The 16,856-nt window shown below is 63.5% G+C and overlaps 1 protein-coding gene and 1 long non-coding RNA gene across 10 annotated transcripts in view; one reads left to right on the top strand and one right to left on the bottom strand.

Moving 5' to 3' along the window:
- LOC132214495 (uncharacterized) overlaps positions 1–16,856 on the top strand; it is a 385,317-nt gene that overhangs the window by 248,574 nt on the left and 119,887 nt on the right. The window lies entirely within an intron of this gene.
- FGFR2 (fibroblast growth factor receptor 2) overlaps positions 1–16,856 on the bottom strand; it is a 73,643-nt gene that overhangs the window by 40,566 nt on the left and 16,221 nt on the right. For 4 of the 9 annotated variants that reach the window (XM_059661837.1, XM_059661839.1, XM_059661838.1 and 1 more), the window contains exons 3-5: positions 12,232–12,498; positions 10,456–10,530; positions 741–910 (exon numbers count right to left, since the gene is read on the bottom strand). In XM_059661837.1, coding sequence (XP_059517820.1) covers positions 741–910; positions 10,456–10,530; positions 12,232–12,498 — 512 coding nt within the window. The remainder of the gene's footprint in view (positions 1–740; positions 911–10,455; positions 10,531–12,231; positions 12,499–16,856) is intronic. The other 5 variants (XM_059661843.1, XM_059661844.1, XM_059661845.1 and 2 more) reach the window with 2 other exon arrangements.

Here is a 16,856-nt window from a genome sequence, read left to right as displayed (position 1 = left end):
CCCTCTCCACACGGAATAACTTGGCGATTCTGCACCGCTCACTCCGAGCCACCCTTCCCCCAGGCTCAGCCGGGATCCTCGTCTCCCTGCCCCGAGTCTCCCCAGGAGCCCACATGGCGCCTCCTGCAGGGCCCAGGGCCGCGCGCCTCTGACCAGGAGTCCCCGCGAGCGGGGCCTGAGCTTCACCCGGCCCGGGACGGCGCCCAGGCTCCACTCGCTGACCGGACGGGCGGGGCCTGGCAGCCTCTACAGGCACCTCCCAGGGATGGCTGCCCACTGCACCCCGGGGCGCGAGGGCGAGGCCCACTGCACACAGCCAGGGGTGGGCGGCCGAGTCCTCGAGGACGGAGGACAGCAGGTCGCCGCGCTTCCTGCGGGACAGTCCGCGCCAGGCTCCGCGCCAGGCCCCGTCCCGGCTCACGCAACCCTGCTCGCGCCCAGGAACTGCGCTTACGCGCTGAGCGGCGGCCGCAGTCTGGGTTTATAGACCACAAAGCGCGTAGGAAACATTCTCAACTTTCGGCCCTTCCGCTGCAACGCTCGCTTCCCGTGACGCACAGCGCGAACCGGGCCGCCCTTCGGGATCGCAGGCGCGGCCGGGCTCACGGCAGCAAACACGGAAACGGCCCGTGACGATGGCGCGGCTTCTTCCCGTTCCCGCCCGTTCCCGTGAGCTCCCGGCGCCCCCAAAACGAATAAAAGCAGCGCGAGGCCCCCCCCACGTGGAGAGCGCGCCGTACCTTATACCCGCCGATGCGGTGCTCCTGCCTGAACTCCTTCCCGTTCTTCAGCCACCGCAGGGTGGGCGTGGGGTGCCCGCCGGCCGGGCAGCGGAACTTGACGGTGTTGGCGGCGGGCACGGCGTGCAGCCGCTTCTCCATCTTCTCGGTGCTGGTCCAGTAGGGCGCGCCTGTGGGGACACACGGGGCGGTGTGGGCGGCAGTCTCCCCTCCGCTCGCCCCGGGGCGCGGTCATCGCCGTGGGCGCGGGCGGGGCTGGCGGAGCGGGGGCGAGAGCCACGTTAGGAGACCAGCTGAGGTCGCCGGAGAGGACGCGCCTGGGTTCCCTGGTTGCTTATTTTTTCGGTGAACCCTCACCCAGGATGCTTCCCGTTGGCTTTTAGCGAGAGCGGAAGGGAGAGGGCGAGACAGAGAGAAACACGGACGTGAGAGACACAATTCTCCCTCCACGTCGCGCTGGCCGCTCAGCAGGCAGCGGCGGGGCCGTGTTCTGTGAAGCTGCCCCCTCCAAGTCCTCGGGGGAGGGGGGGCGGTTTTAAACTGGAGGAGGCGGGGAGTTTGTAAATTTGCCGAAAGAGGGACGTATTCGCTGCCCAGAGCCACGGCGTCCCCGCTGCCAACCCTCGCGCCACCGACAACGGCTCAGCCACCGACCGTGAGGAGCACAAGATAAATAATGAGCTTGGTGGCCGCACAAAGCGATTACAACCTGACCTGAGGAAGGCAGCCCTCGGGGCCGCACCCTCGGGGGGCCACACCCTCGGGGGGCCACACCCGCAGGGCCGCACCCTCGGGGCCGCACCCTCGGGGCCGCTCCGTGTGGCTCTGTGAGTGACCACAAAGCCAGCTCACGCGAATTCCTAGACCTGGACGGAGGGGCCCACAGGCAGCGCGGCCCCAGCCGAGCGGGCCCCTGGGAACGTCCTCTCCTCCCACATAAAGGAACCAGCAGGTAGGGCTGCCCCGCCCCGGGCAGGACTGTGATGCTCCCGAAAATGCCACCCAGTGGACTCTCACAGGAGGCGCTGGGAGGGGGCTCTGTGCCTCCCTTGCTGGGCTGAGCGGCCGGGGGCTGCGCCCACACGGGCATCACCCAGGGGCCTGGCGGGCAGCCTGGCGGCAGGACCTTCGTGGTGGCACCTGAGGAGCGACTGAGGGACGAGGGGAAAGGGCCTGGGGGCGTCCTGGCAGGTGGCCACTCCCGGGGGGCCCTTCCATCACCACGGCTGCACCTGAGAGCAGGGCCCGTGCAGACCAGACGCACGGCCGCTGTGCAGCCAGCTGGGCGCCTGCTGCCCCCTCCCCGCGAAAGGCGCAGACCCACGGGGGCGGCACCTCCTCAACACGTCACCACAGGCTCGAACCCTGGACTCACATTCTCTCTCCCCCGGACCCTGTAAGCCGTGACTCAACAGAAAGGGCTGTCGAGCCGTTTCCGAGGCTCCCTGTGCCCGGACGCCCGCCCCCTCCGGTGGGTGCGGAGGTCATGAGGCCTCCCTTGAAGACGGCAGCGCAGGGATTTTTTTAAATATTTTTTTTATTGATGTCAGAGAGGAAGGGAGAGGGAGATAGAAGCATCAATGACGAGAGAGAATCATGCATCGGCTGCCTCCTGCACGCCCCCCACTGGGGATGGAGCCCGCTGACTGGGAACCGAACCGTGACCTCCTCGTTCACGGGTTGACGCGCAACCACTGAGCCGCACTGGCCGGGCCTCAAGGAGGTTTTAATGAGCCCGATGCCCAAGGGAGGAATTATTTTCTCATTTGACAACGGCTCTTCCGGGACAAGCTGGCTTTGGGGGAGCCCGCAGAACCTGGAGGTGAGAGACACGATTAACTGTAGGAGAAGGCCCGTGTCCTCTGCTAACTCTTCCGGCCTCACATGTCAGCGGCCTGGGCGCAGGGAGGAGCCAGGGCTCCCCAAACACGGGGCAGCGGGTGAGAAACGGACAGGCTGCCGGCCCGCCCCTCGGCCAGGGAGCCTCCTCTCTCCGAGGCTGGGGACACGCTCGTGACTTCCATCTGAGACGGTAACTCATGACCTGTGAACCGGAGATGCCCTGCCCAGGCAGGCGCTTGGGACAGGTGTTTACGCAACAGCCGGGCTCACCACAGGTCTGCGAGCCGAGGCCGTGTCACGCTGCCCGAGGGAAATGCAGGCGTCCACGCCGCACACCCCCCTGGCGGAGCCTGTGGGATGGTGGGGCTGGGGGAGAGCCAAGAGGAGGGAGGGGCTGTGAGACGAACCCCGACGGCACAACGAAGGGTTCTACTGCGTCGGGTTGGCCCGGACAGGCCGGGCCCCTCGGCTCTGACCTCTCGGTCTCCGATCTCCGGTGGAATCTGTGGCTGGAGAGCGAGGCCCTCGGGCACGAAACACTAACAAGGAGCTTAAAGGAACCGCGAGACCGAGAGGTGCCCCCACCTGCCCAGCGTGGCTTCTGCGCGACAGTCACTCCATGTAGTAACAATGCAGAGCCTGACTCCACGGCAGCCTCTCTCGAGACGGGGCTGGTTACCCAGAGGCTCCTCACCACCCCCACAGGGGCTCCCCTCCCATCCCCTCCGCGCAGGCTTCTCCACACCTGCACCCCAGCAAAGGGCGCCACCCTCCCCGGGGCCCCTCTGTCATCCACACGGGTTCCCGTCACCAGCTGTTTCCAAACTGAAAACCACCCCTCCCGATGTCTGCCGGCGGCAAGAGCAGAGCACCGGGCAGGCACAACTTGAGTTGACTTTAGCCTGTGGAGTATCAGATGGAGGGAGAGAGGGAGGGAGGGAGGGAGGGGGATAGATGGATAGGTGGAGAGATGGATGAAGGGATGAATGGAGGGATGGAGGGATAGATGGAGGGGTGGACGGATGGAAGGAGGATGGATGGTGGATGGATGGGTGGATGGATGGGTGGGTGGGTGGATGGATGAGAGATGGATGAATGGATAGAGGGAGGGAGGGAGGGAGGGAGGGAGGGAGGGAGGGAGGGGGAGATGGGTGGAGAGATGGATGAATAGATGGATGGACGGGTGGAAGGAGGATGGATGGGTGGGTGGGTGGGTGGGTGGGTGGAGGGAGGGATGGATGGACCAACATATGAACCAGAAGGACACGTGTTGAAAGGAGGGAGTAGCGTGCATGTTGGTTTGGCCCCTCCCGGCGCTACCCTCCCTCCATGCACCTCTATCCCAGGCAGACACTGATCTGCCAACAAGTGGGAGGACTGGAGGCCTCACTCTGAGCCTGTAATTTAAATGCAACGAGAAACACGGGCTGCCGCGCTGCCCCACCCAATCCCGATGCGTCCCAGACTGGCATCGACGGGCTCCGGCCTCTGTCTCCCCGAAACCAAAGAGAGAGACGCCAGCCCAGAGTTTAAAGGAGAACCGGGCATCGTGTTACCACCGTCCGCAGGCGGCTCGGGGCATCTGGCCCACGGCTGACGTGGTCAGCGCCACCAGCGGGTGAGTGATTTGATCAAGGTCACCCGGCGAGAGGCCGGGCCGGGGCCGCCCAGTCTCCGGCTCCCCGAGCGCCGCCCTCCCCACCCCCCGGCCGCCCTCTGAACTCTCCCATGGTAACTGAGTCAGAAGTTCAAGATTTACGTGCGCTGTGGGCACTGGTGACTGCCAACTGCGTTTTTATTGATGCAAAAATAAAAGAAACACAGCCCGTTTCAGCCCCTAGATTAAGTCTCCCAAACTCCCTAAAGCTCCACGGAGGCCTGTGCCTAAGTCTGTAATCAGGGCCTTTAAACCTATCACTGATCGCGACATCTGAGGGCTTTGCGCCCGCGTGGAGGGCTGTCTCGGAGGCCCCGCCCCGCCATCATCTGTTTTCAGTTTTTCATGAACTAAGAGAAACACTCCAACAAAACACGAGATAGGAGCGAGGTGTGATTATGGGGGCGGGGGGCGGGGTGCTTTAGCTGAGGAACCTCATTCAAACAAGGAACTTGCTGACAGTGAGACATTCAATAAGAAAAACATTAAAACGAATCGGGCCAGTTACACCCAGTAAATGCCAGAGGCCACTGGGAGGTCGACCAGCTGCCCCGTGGGAGCTCCCAGGATCCTGCACCTAACCGGCGTGGCTCAGGGGCTGAGCGTCGACCTAGAACCCAGGAGGTCAGCCATCGATTCCCGGCCAGAGCACAGGCCCGGGTTTCGGGCTCGATCCCCAGTGGGGGGCGTGCAGGAGGCAGCGGGTCCATGATTCTCTCTCATCATGGACGTTTCTCTCTCCCTCCCTCTCTCTTCCTCTCTGACGTCAATAAAAATATATTTTAAAAAAGAAAAGACAAGAAAACCCTGCAATTGCTGGCGAGGCTGTGCCCAGAGGAGCCTGGGGAAGGCGAGACGGTCAGCGGAGCCTCAGGCGGCAGCAGGACGGCGGGTGGTGGGAGGAGGGCGGTGAGCGTTTCGTTTCACAGAGGAATTTCAGAGCGTAAGGAAGCCTGTGGAACGCGGTTGTTTTGTTGTTTTCAATTCTTAGAGACGTAAACGTAACTAAGCACCATTTACCGGGGAATCACCGCCACCGCGTGCAGGTCCCCATCAGAGCCAAGGTGTCTCTGCACCGTTGTCAGCAGATCCACACCGACAGGAGTCCGAGATCTCGGGCTAGGAACCTTCCTTCCCCCGAGTTACGTCCAAAACACGCGGCCCTGCTCCCGCACAGGCACGGGCATCGGCCACAGGTCCCGACAGGCGTGGAACCAAAACAGACACCCCCTGCCTCTCCTCACGCGGCAGAAGGAGCCGCCTCGCGCAGGGGTCTCGCCACAGCGGCCTCGCTCCCCACCTGCCCCGTGCCCATCGTGGTCGCCCCGAGAACAGAGCCTCGAGCTCCTCAGAAACAACCACTGACCACACGGGGGAGGCGGGGACGCTCGCTCCCCGAAGACGGACACACGCGTGTCCTCCTCTGCTGCCGGGGGACCCGTCCGGACCCAGAACAAGGCCACATCACGCCTCCCCACGCTGACGTACACGGAACCTTCCAAAGCCCGAAGCCGGGACGCATTCTGAAAACCAGCATCTGAAACGGCCCTTTCTGCCCCGAGAAGGTCGGACGATGGGCGTGTGAGCAGCGGCACCTCCTGGCAGCCTGGCCGGTGATGACATCACAGGGCAGTTCTGCGCGGGGAACGCCCAGCGCGGGTGAGACGTGAGGCCCCCGGCGAGTCAGCTGCTGTAGTCCGACCCGAGAACGCCCCTCCCACCTGAGACGGAGGAACCTGGCCAAGAGGGTGGGGGGTCAGGCCGATCCCCTCGGCCGGGGCAGGGGCTCCGCAGCCTGGGTCTCCACGGCGACAGAGGCCGCGGGCTCACGCGGGTCTAGGGTCAGTGCCCGGGACGCTCCGAGGAAGGACCGGGTGGCACATGGCTCGCTGCAGCCGAGAAGACGCTGGTGGCTCTGCGTCTCCCAGAAAGGGTCCCACCCAGAGCCCGCGTGCGGCAGGAGTGCCGTGGCCCTGCTCCTCTCCTCACGGAGACGCCTGTGTCGAATGAGACCCCTGAAAGAAGCAGCTGGAGCCGGGAACCCCACAGAACACTCCCTCCGCGCCCTCCAGGGCGGCCTGCGGGGCGAGGCAGGTCTGAGGCACGCGGTAACAGACGTGAAGTAAGAACCGGGCCCGATCCGAAAAACCTGGCGGCTCAGGGGGCTTAGGGGAGGCCAGGGCACCGGCCCGGGAGCCCGCTTCTGACCCGGTTCCGTTTGAGGAGGGAGCAGTGAGGACCGGCCTGAATGATGCCCGTCAGGCCGGCAGAGGTCAAACCCGGCCTGGACGGGGCACACCCCCGTGTCGGGGCCCCAACGGAACCTGCCCCCCCGCGTTTTTGACGGTTCGTTCTGCCACTGTACCAGGCTTCCTGGGGTCTGAGAAGAACCGACCACGCAGATAAGCCTGCTTTTTTTCATAGTTAACCATCAAAACTAATGAAACAGCAATCCAGCCAACGGCAGAGGGAAAAATAACCTGCAGTACATGGGGTGTCCCCCCAAAACGCAGACATGGACATTTTTTAATAGCTCGGTTGACGTTTCTTTCCTTTCGGTTTAACCTGCCGGAATGGATAATTATTCACCCTGTGGATACACCTTGGGGGACACCCCGGATTTTCAGGCCGTAGACACAGACCTGAGAGCCACCCGCCCAGGGAGAAAGAACTCGGGGAAGCCCAGCCCGCCCCGTCATCACAGGCTCGGGGGCCCCGGTTGCGAACTTCCCGGGAGAGGGACTCTCAGACGCACCGCCTGGCGTTTCCGGACGATCCGGAGGGGCCCGAGGAATCAAACGGGACGCGCGGTGTCTCCAGGGGCTGAAAGGCGAAGAACTCGGTGCTTCTACAATTTCCCTATGATCCGGTCAGGCCGTGGGCATCTGAGTGGCCGGCGTTGTTTTAATGGCAACGTCCCCTCCCCACCTTGCCCACTGCCCTGGCCGTGGCATTCCTCCGCCCACACAGGCCGCAGCGGCGTCCTCTCCGCGCCCGGCTCACCTGGGAACCAGAGCGGCCTAATCACACCCACAGATGGCAGAGGCCGCGGGGCCGGGAGGAGCCGCTATCGCGTTAAATCACCTCTCAGGTTTCAGGGCACCGTTCAGCGTGGCTCCCGGCAGCGCTATCTCCCGGTGCAGCTGACACCAGCCCCTAATCACCGCAGAGCCCCTGGTTCAGGGCAGAGTTGGTGTCATTCGAGAGCTAATTACAAAGAACCCCAGTGGCAAGGCGAAGGCGAGGCGATTCATTCAACGAGGGCTGGCACTCACAAGAAGGAGCACGCCACTCACAGCCCATCTATTCTACCCGGCACTGGGCACTGGGCACTGGGCACTGAGCTCTGAGCACTGGGCACTGGGCACTGAGCTTTGGGCACTGAGCACTGGGTACTGGGCACTGAGCTCTGAGCACTGGGCACTGAGCACTGGGTACTGGGCACTGAGCTCTGAGCACTGGGCACTGAGCTCTGAGCACTGGGCACTGGGCACTGGGCACTGAGCTCTGAGCACTGGGCACTGAGCACTGGGCACTGGGCACTGAGCATTGGGCACTGAGCACTGGGTACTGGGCACTGAGCTCTGAGCACTGGGCACTGAGCACTGGGCACTGGGCACTGAGCTCTGAGCACTGGGCACTGAGCACTGGGCACTGGGCACTGAGCACTGAGCACTGGGCACTGAGCACTGGGCACTGAGCTCTGAGCACTGGGCACTGAGCTCTGAGCATTGGGCACTGAGCACTGGGTACTGGGTACTGGAAAATATCCTCAGTTGAGGATTTGAAAAGAGAGAAGGAGAAAACCCAGAGGTCTGGCCGGTAGCCCTGTGACTCAGAGACAGGGACCCGCTCGCCCAGCCTGCTTGTTACGTAAGCTCCACCTTGCTGCTACATGTTATTACTCCCCAAGTCTCGGGTTAGCACACTGATCGTACGGGTAGGCCTGGTACGGATCGCCAGGGCAACGCCACCACAACCGGGCTGGCAGAAGCAGGTGTTCCCCAACCAGTAGCCATGACACCCCCATGCGGGCACTGCTTCAGAGCCGGCCTGCTCACCCGCCCCCACCACCCCTGGGCACGGGCTGAGCTGTGATCGGACAGGCAGCAGGCCCACAGCTGAATCCAGCCTCGCCTTTTGCTCCCTGATCGGCGCATTTCCACTCAATAAAGCGGGAAAAACTCTTCTCTCCGCCCCATCGGGTCGTGGGGTGGGGGGAGGGCACTGACGGAGCCGGCAGCCCGGACAGGACAGACCTCATCGCCGAGGCCACCTCGTCTTTCGCTGCCTCCCCTGCCGGAGCCAGAGGGCTCATGGGAAGCGGAGATGTTCTCCGAGCCCAGGCTTTGCGATTAACTCCAACGACCTCGTCAGCAGCGGGTGCGGGTCAGAGGAGAGCGCCCACGCACCATCACCGCTGTCCTGTGAGCAGCACCATCACCGGGAGCCCATCTGGGGAGACCTGTGCCTGGGAACCCCGGGGCCAGTGGTTCTCACTCCTGAGGGCACCCGACTCCCCGCCCCCACCGAGTTTCTCTCCAGCGGGTCTGGGCGGGCCCGGGAATGCTCATTCCCACAAGTTCTCGGTGACGCTGATGCGAGAGCCACGCCCAGACCTGCTCGAGCCAGGAAGGAACGTCTGTCCAAACCAAAGCACCCCCTTTCTGACCGCGCGTCCGGGAGACGGGGAGAAACCCAGGGCCCCGCTTCAGTAGCACGCGCCCTGCGCCCGACAGAGCATGTCTCCTCTTCCTCCGAAAAGCCCTGGCCCGTCTGAGTCGCGATTGTCTCTGACTGAGGCCTTGCTCAGGTTTATTCGACGACTAACACCCTTTGGAGGAAACGCGGGATATAAATCCACACGACAGAGGCCGGAGACGGACATACAGTCACCCTGGGCACCTCCCGGCCGTGCTACTGGGAAACGCAGCTAACTCTAGATTTTATCTTCTTTACCGAACACTCCCAGGTGCCTCTCTGAGCATCGTACAAATACGAACTCAACGAGTCCTCGTGGAAAGTCCGTCGGGTGTCGTTATCGTTACCACGTGACAGCTGAGGAAACTGAGGCACCGAATCGGAGGAGCTGCCCGGGCGCCCGACTCCGAAGAGGTGGCCCAGGCCTGAACCCAGGCTGTCCGCTCCGGCGGCCACGCTCTCGCTCACCCGCCCAGGCCTCCGCGGCCGATGGTTGGGAGTCACTGCCTTCCACAGCAAGCGGCTCTCACGGGCCTTTTCTCCCCGCGACCTAAGGCGCACTGTCCTCGCTCTGCACAGCACGCAGGGCGTTTAAAAGCCATTAAGGCCCTGGCTGGTTTGGCTCAGTGGATGGAGCGTCGGCCTGCGGACTGAAGGGTCCCAGGTTCGATTCCGGTCAAGGGCATGGACCTTGGTTGCGGGCACATCCCCAGTAGGAGGCGTGCAGGAGGCAGCTGATCGATGTTTCTCACTCTCTCTCCCTCTCCCTTCCTCTCTGTAAAAAATCAATAAAAATATATTAAAATACAATAAAAAAGCCATTAAGATGCCTCAGCACCACCCAGGTCATTCCTTTTCTTTTCCTTTTCTTTTTTATTGATCTCAGAGAGGAAGGGAGAGGGAGAGAGAGAGAAACATCAATGATGAGATGGGCTGCCTCCTGCACACCCCACCCTGGGGATGATGAGCCTGCAACTGGGGCCTGTGCCCCGACCGGGAATCGAACTGAGGCCTCCTGGTTCCTAGGTCGATGCTCAACCCCTGAGCCGCCCCGGCCAGGCCCAGACCATCCTCTGTGATGGGGCCACCCCGACCTTGCAGGATGGTTGAGCAGCGCCTTTGGCCTCCACCCACACCACCCCCCTCCCCTGTACGACCCCCACACGTGGCCACGTGGCCCCCAGGGGAGCGGAGAAGGCGAGTCCCCACCGTGGAGGCCGTGGGGCCAGCCAAGCACCCGCCGCCGCGACAGAGAAACCCAGGCCGCGGGCAAGTGCGCGACGCCAAAGGGACAGAGGAAACCGAGAGAAGTCACCAAGCTCCTGGGAGAGCGGCTCACAGGCCGGAAAGAAAGACAGACAGTGAGGAGGGTGGGCAGTGAGGCTGGTTTATTCGCAGGTTTGAGAGCCGGGAGAGCAGACACAGCGGAGAGGGGTGCGGGGGCGCGAAGCAGCGGCAGAGGGCGGCGGGGCCGGCGCTCCTCGCGGGGCCTCCTCGCGGGGCCGCGTCACTTACGCTTGTGGCTGTTCTCGCTGGCCACGTCCTCGGAGCCGTCCGCGTCGTCCTCGTCGTCCCCGGAGGAGATGGCATCTGCGCGCGAGAGAACAACCCAGGTCGTGACGCGGCCCGAGGGGCAGGGACGCCGACCACCGCCGACCGCCGGGGGCCGCGACGCCAGGACCCGGGACGCGTGAGGGCGAGGCGTCTCCACGCCCGCTGCTCTCCTCTCCCGGGGCCGGTCTGTCCCCCGGCCCCCCGGGCCTCCTGCTCTCGCACTAGTGACAACGAGTGGAAACTGGGCCTGGGCAGCTGGATCTTTACGCTTCAATGGTATTTGCGTCCCCAGCAAATTCACCGACTCCCTCAACCCACAGACGCTTCCCAGCAAAGCCCGGCAGCGCCCCGGGCCCCCCAGGAAGGGTTCCTCCCTAGACACGCAGCCTCCCTGGGGGCGAACGTTCTGAAAACAGAACTTGGTTTCTTTATTTTTTAAATATATTTTTATTGGTTTCAGAGAGGAAGGGAGAGGAAGAGAGAGAGAGAAACATCCACGATGAGAGAGAATCATGGATCGGCTGCCTCCTGCACGCCCCACACTGGGGATCGAGCCCACAACCCAGGCATGTGCCCTTGACCGGAATCGAACCCGGGACCCTTCAGTCCGCAGGCCGACGCGCTACTCACTGAGCCAAACCGGCTGGGGCTGAAAACAGAACTTTAAATCGGCCATGGAGCAGGCCTCGCAGCCCCCCCCTCCCACCCCCCCCCCCACCCCCCACTCACTGCAGGAGAGACACTCAAAGTTTGAGAAAATGAACCCGAGAACATCAGCATCCAAATTTCAATCCTGTGTTCAAAATGCCAAGGATGCCGTTGGGGGGCTGGGGGGTGGGGGGATAGGGAGTTGGGGGTGGGGGGATGGGGGGCGGGGGGGCGGGGGGGTGGGGGGATGGGGGGCAGGGGGGTGGGGGGATGGGGGGATGGGGGGCGGGGGGTGGGGGGATGGGGGGCTGGGGGCTGGGGGGGTGGGGGGATGGGGGGCTGGGGGGCGGGGGGGTGGGGGGATGGGGGGGCTGGGGGCTGGGGGGCGGGGGGGTGGGGGGCTGGGGGGCGGGGGGGTGGGGGGATGGGGGGCGGGGGGCTTCCTCCTGTAAAAGTGTGTGTCTCACAAGAAAAGCGTCCCTTGGCACCAGAATCCAGTCCTGTTGCTGCGAATCCTCACTCGAGGATATTTTTCCATTGACGTTTAATGAGTGGAAGGAGGGAGGGAGACACACCGATTGGCTGCCTCCCGCACGCGCCCTGACCGGGGCACGGGCTCAAACCCGGGACGCTTCAGTCCACGGGCCCACGCTCTAACCACTGAGCGCACCGGACAGGATGAGCATCCGTCGTTTTTAATGACCAGCCTCCCTGGTCCCCAGAAAGAATTTCCAAAGCAGGCGACGAGCCGCACTGAAGCTCTGTGCCTGATCCACAGCAGGTCCCCCCGCGCGCGACTTCCCAATAAACGTTACCCAGAGCCCGTGGGCCGCGTGGCTCAGGGGTGAGCGTCGACCCAGGAACCAGGAGGTCAGGGTGCGGTTCCCGGTCAGGGCACAGGCCCGGTTGCGGCTCAATCCCCAGTGTGGGCCATGCAGGAGGCAGTCGATCCATGATTCTCTCTCATCATGGATGTTTCTCTCTCTCCCTCTCCCTCTCTCTCTGAAATCGATAGAAATATATAAACTTTTAAATTTTACGCAGAAAACGCTACGGAGAAGAGAGAGCAGGGGCCGGAGGCCCACTCACCTGTGACATTCACCATGAAGTAGCCAGTCTCACTGTCCACTGTCCTAGCAGCCGTACATGCATAGAGGCCAGAGTCTCTGGGTGTGGCGCCCTTTATCTGCAAGTACTCCCCAATAAGCACTGTCCTATTGGTGGGCCCCAAGTGCACCCCATCCTTAGTCCAACTGATCCGAGCGGCATCTCTCAGCCGGCAGCGCAACTCTAGCGACTCCCCAGGGGCGGCCACATACACGTCGGGCTGGGAGATTTGGTATTTGGTTGGCGGCTCTGCAGAGGGTGGGAGTGGAGGTGGGAGAGGAGGGGGAGAGGAGGTGGGAGACAGCGGAGAGGAAGAGGAGAGAACGTCCAACAAAGTCAGTGGAGGGCCCGTATTCCCAGGAGAGCAGGTCTCATTGGCAAAGGACCCCAGCAGGCTGGCCTCTCCCTGCCACCCTAGGAGCCAGCACCCTAGGAGCCAGCACCCCAGGAGCCAACACCCCTAGGAGCCAGCACCCCCAGAAGCCAGGACCCCAGGAGCCAGCAACCCCAGGAGCCAGGACCCCCAGGAGCCAGCACCCCCCAGGAGCCAGCACCCCCAGGAGCCAGCACCCCAGGAGCCAGCACCCCCAGAAGCCAGGACCCCCAGGAGCCAGCACTCCCAGGAGCCAGCACCCCCAGGAGCCAGCACCCCAGGAGCCAGCACCCCCAGAAGCCAGGACCCCAGGAGCCAGCAACCCCAGGAGCCAGGACCCCCAGGAGCCAGCACCCCCAGGAGCCAGCACCCCCAGGAGCCAGGACCCCAGGAGCCAGCACCCCCAGAAGCCAGGACCCCCAGGAGCCAGCAACCCCAGGAGCCAGCACCCCAGGAGCCAGCACCCCCAGGAGCCAGCACTCCCAGGAGCCAGCACCCCAGGAGCCAGCACCCCCAGAAGCCAGGACCCCAGAAGCCAGCACCCCTAGGAGCCAGGACCCCCAGGAGCCAGCACCCCTAGGAGCCAGCACCCCAGGAGCCAGCACCCCCAGGAGCCAGCACCCCAGGAGCCAGGACCCCCAGGAGCCAGCACCCCTAGGAGCCAGCACCCCCAGGAGCCAGGACCCCCAGGAGCCAGCACTCCCAGGAGCCAGCACCCCAGGAGCCAGCACCCCCAGGAGCCAGCACCCCTAGGAGCCAGGACCCCCAGGAGCCAGCACCCCTAGGAGCCAGCACCCCCAGGAGCCAGCACCCCTAGGAGCCAGGACCCCAGGAGCCAGGACCCCCAGGAGCCAGCACAGGGCCCTCAGGCAGAGCAGAGGGTCTGAAGCAGGAACCCGAGAGACCTACAGAAGCTGCCCCACAGTGACCATCACCACAGGCCCGACCAGAACCCAAGACCCAGCGCGGACGGACATGGGACAAGGACGTTGGACAAGGACATGCCACCCACAGCCTGCGTGCACTGTAACCCGGAGACTGCACTCACATGGCGCTTCCTATGTGAGAACGTGTGTTTAACCAACACTTCCATTCAACATGACTGATGGCCGTGTCCACACGCACACACACGCATTCACACACACGCATTCACACACACGCATTCACACACGCACACACACACCCCTATTCACTGTGCTAGACTTTGTTGTCACGGAGCCCAGCTTCTGAACACACCTCAGGCCCCAGAGCAGCCGTGGGCAAACTACGGTCCGCGGGCCGGACCCCGTTTGAAATGAATAAAACTAAAAAGAAAAAAGACCGTCCCCTTTTATGTAAGGATGTTTACTTTGAATTTACATTAGTTCACACAAACACTCCATCCGTGCTTTTGTTCCGGCCTCCGGTCCAGTGTAAGAGCCCATTGCGGCCCTCGAGTCAAAGTTTGCCCACCGCTGCCCCAGACGCTGATGGGTCCGTCGTGAAGCTGCCGCCTGGGTTCCCACAAGCTCCCCGGCTCCTGGGACCTGGCTGGACCGAAGGAGGGGGTCTGAGCCGGGCGGGCCGTTTCTCTCAAACGACGAAAGCCTAGAGCCCCGAAGGCCAGAAACACAGACAAAACGCCCCGGACGGCGAGAGGCGTTCTCCCTGAGCCTCGCCGGACCCCGACCCGAAGCCGGACCCCGACCCCGGCCGCCGCCGGCCTGCCCCACACGCCGCGTGGGAAGCTGGCCCCTCCCGCCCACCTCCGCACGCCGGCTCCAGCCGCTCCGCCTCTGCCTGTGCTCCCCTGCGGCTCCTCCCCTGGTCCTGCCTCCCTGCTAAGACCCCGCAGTCCGCCCCCCCGACCCCCCACGAGGCTGCCCTAACACCAAGTCCCTCCTGTGTCCTCTCATCATTGACGTTTCCATCTCTCGCTCCCTTTCCCACCCTCTCTAAAATCAATAAAAACATATTAAATACATAAATAAGATAAAAATAGCAGGATGAGGCGGGCGCCCCGGCAGCCGGTCAGAAAATGAGGGGGGTCACCGGCGATGACCTGGTGCAGCGAGCGCCTGCCCTGAGCTGGGGCCCCGCCCCCTCCCCCCTAAAATCTCCTCAGGCCTTTGTTCCTGGGGGGCTGATGGGGGGCTGATGGGGGGCTGAACGGCTCCGACTGGGAGGAGAAGGAGCCTGAGGCGGATGGGGTGGGAGAGGTCATGACCTCAGTCCGGTGTGACATCACGCTGATGTCACCAGCTCTCGGCTGTACGCATCAACCGCTCGGGAGAGAGGCTCTCGCTGCGTGAGGGGCTCTCGTGGGGCCCAGAGAACCTGGGTTTTCGGGGTTCCCTCCCACCGTCCCGCCAGGTGCCCCGCGACGTCACCTTGGACGAGGGCTGAGCAGGGAGCGGCCACACCAGCGCCAGCAGAGTGCGCGGTCCCTTTACGATGTTTGCCTACGAGCTCCTGCCGGGTGGTGTTTGAATGGCGCCCGAGTGCAAACAGAGGACAGATGGGACGCCCGCGACCCGCCGGCCCAATGGCTCCGTGGGGCGCGGACGACAGATTTAAACTGCGAGGGAAGGAGAAGGCAGTCGGGCCGGCGGACACCTCCGTGCATCGCTTTCCACACACGGAGCCGTGGCACAGCTTCCATCCAGTTGGCATCAAAGCGTACCCACAGGAGGAGAGAAGGGCCCGGCCGCCCGGCTCCGTGGCTGAGCATCGACCATGAGCCAGGAGGTCACGGATCGATCCCCGGGTGGCGAGCTCGATCCCCGGGAGGCAGTCGATCCATGATTCTCTCATCATGGATGTTTCTCTCTCCCTCTTCCTTCCTCTCTAAAATCAGTAAAAATATTTTTTTTTAAGAAAGGAGATAAAGCCACAATCCTGTCAGAAGGGACGCCCGGGCGCGCCCTGGCTCGGGCTCCGCAGACGGAGCTGGTGCTCCCGCTCAGACACCCAAAGCTTCGCCGTGACAAGAACAGACGTGCAGAGGAACAAAGCCCTGGCGGCACACGGCGGCTTCGACGGAGAACACGCCTGCCCTTCGTGCGGGAGGGGGACACCGCGCTCCGCACACACAGAACACGGACGCCTCCACCGAGAGCGTCGCCGGCAGGAGGACGGACAGAAGGGCGCCGGGCGGCCGGCCGGGAGCCAGTGGGTTGGAGAGTTGGCCCCATCTGCCGAGGCAGGTTTGAGCCCGGTCGGGGCGCATACAGGTCGGGGCGCACACAGGAGTCCCCAATGGCTGCCTGGGTCAGTGTGCACGCCGTGAGGAGCAGGACTGGCTCACGGAGGCCCTTTGCCCTCGGGAGCCTCCTCACCTGTCCCAGGTAGCGCCCCTGTGGATGCTCAGAGCTCCACCGGCCATCGAGTCCTTCCTGGACATTCCGATCCCCCACCTCTGCAGCTCCCCTCCTCCCTGCCAGCGCCACTCAAGTCCCTGCTTGCAGGCTCCCATTTCTACCTGCCCTTCCCGCCCGAGGGAACGGCACCTGGACGCCTACAGAGCTGCCCCTCCTCCCGGCTGCCTCTGGCTGGAGTCAGCTTAGAATCAACACGCTCCCCGCTCCCCGCCCGCCCCGCCCGCCCCGAGCCCCTCCTCCCCGCTGCCTCCCACCCCACCTGCCCCACAGCCCCTCCCCCACTGATTCCACCTCAAAAGACAGCCAGGCAAGGCCCACTCCACACCTCCACCCTCTCTGCAAATGCCCTCTGCCCGCCCCTAACCCATGGGTCCACCATGGACCACCGAGTGATCTTCTGAAAAGCAAATCTAACCTCCACTTAAAAAAAAAAAAAGAAAAGAAAAGAAGCCAGACCGGTGTGGCTCAGTGGTTGAGCGTCAACCTAGGAGGTCAGGAGTTCGATTCCCGGTCAGGGCACAGGCCCAGGTTGTGGGCTGGATCCCCAGTGTGGGGCCTGCAGGAGGCAGCCGATCCATGATTCCCTCTTGTCATTGATGTTTCTATCTCCCTCTCCCTCTCCCTTCCTCTCTGAAATTAATAAAAATATCTTTTTAAAAGGAGAAGAAAGAAAAGGGGACAGACCCCCCCACCCCCTGACAGGTAGAACCAAGGAGCGTCCCCCCTCTAAGGCCCGACCCCTGCCCACGCTCCGGCTCCCGCCCTGGGCTGCCTGTCCACGCAGGCACGTGCCCTCGACTGGCATCTCCTGTGCGGATGCTCGGCCTGGCAAGCTCCTACTCAGCCTTCAGAGCCCAGCTCAAACACCACTTCCC

Source organism: Myotis daubentonii, chromosome 13 (genome assembly GCF_963259705.1).
Source record: "Myotis daubentonii chromosome 13, mMyoDau2.1, whole genome shotgun sequence".
NCBI classification, from domain to species: Eukaryota; Metazoa; Chordata; class Mammalia; order Chiroptera; family Vespertilionidae; genus Myotis; species Myotis daubentonii.
The sequence above is the reverse complement of the archived record's forward strand: the minus strand, read 5'-3'. Positions and strand labels throughout refer to the sequence as shown.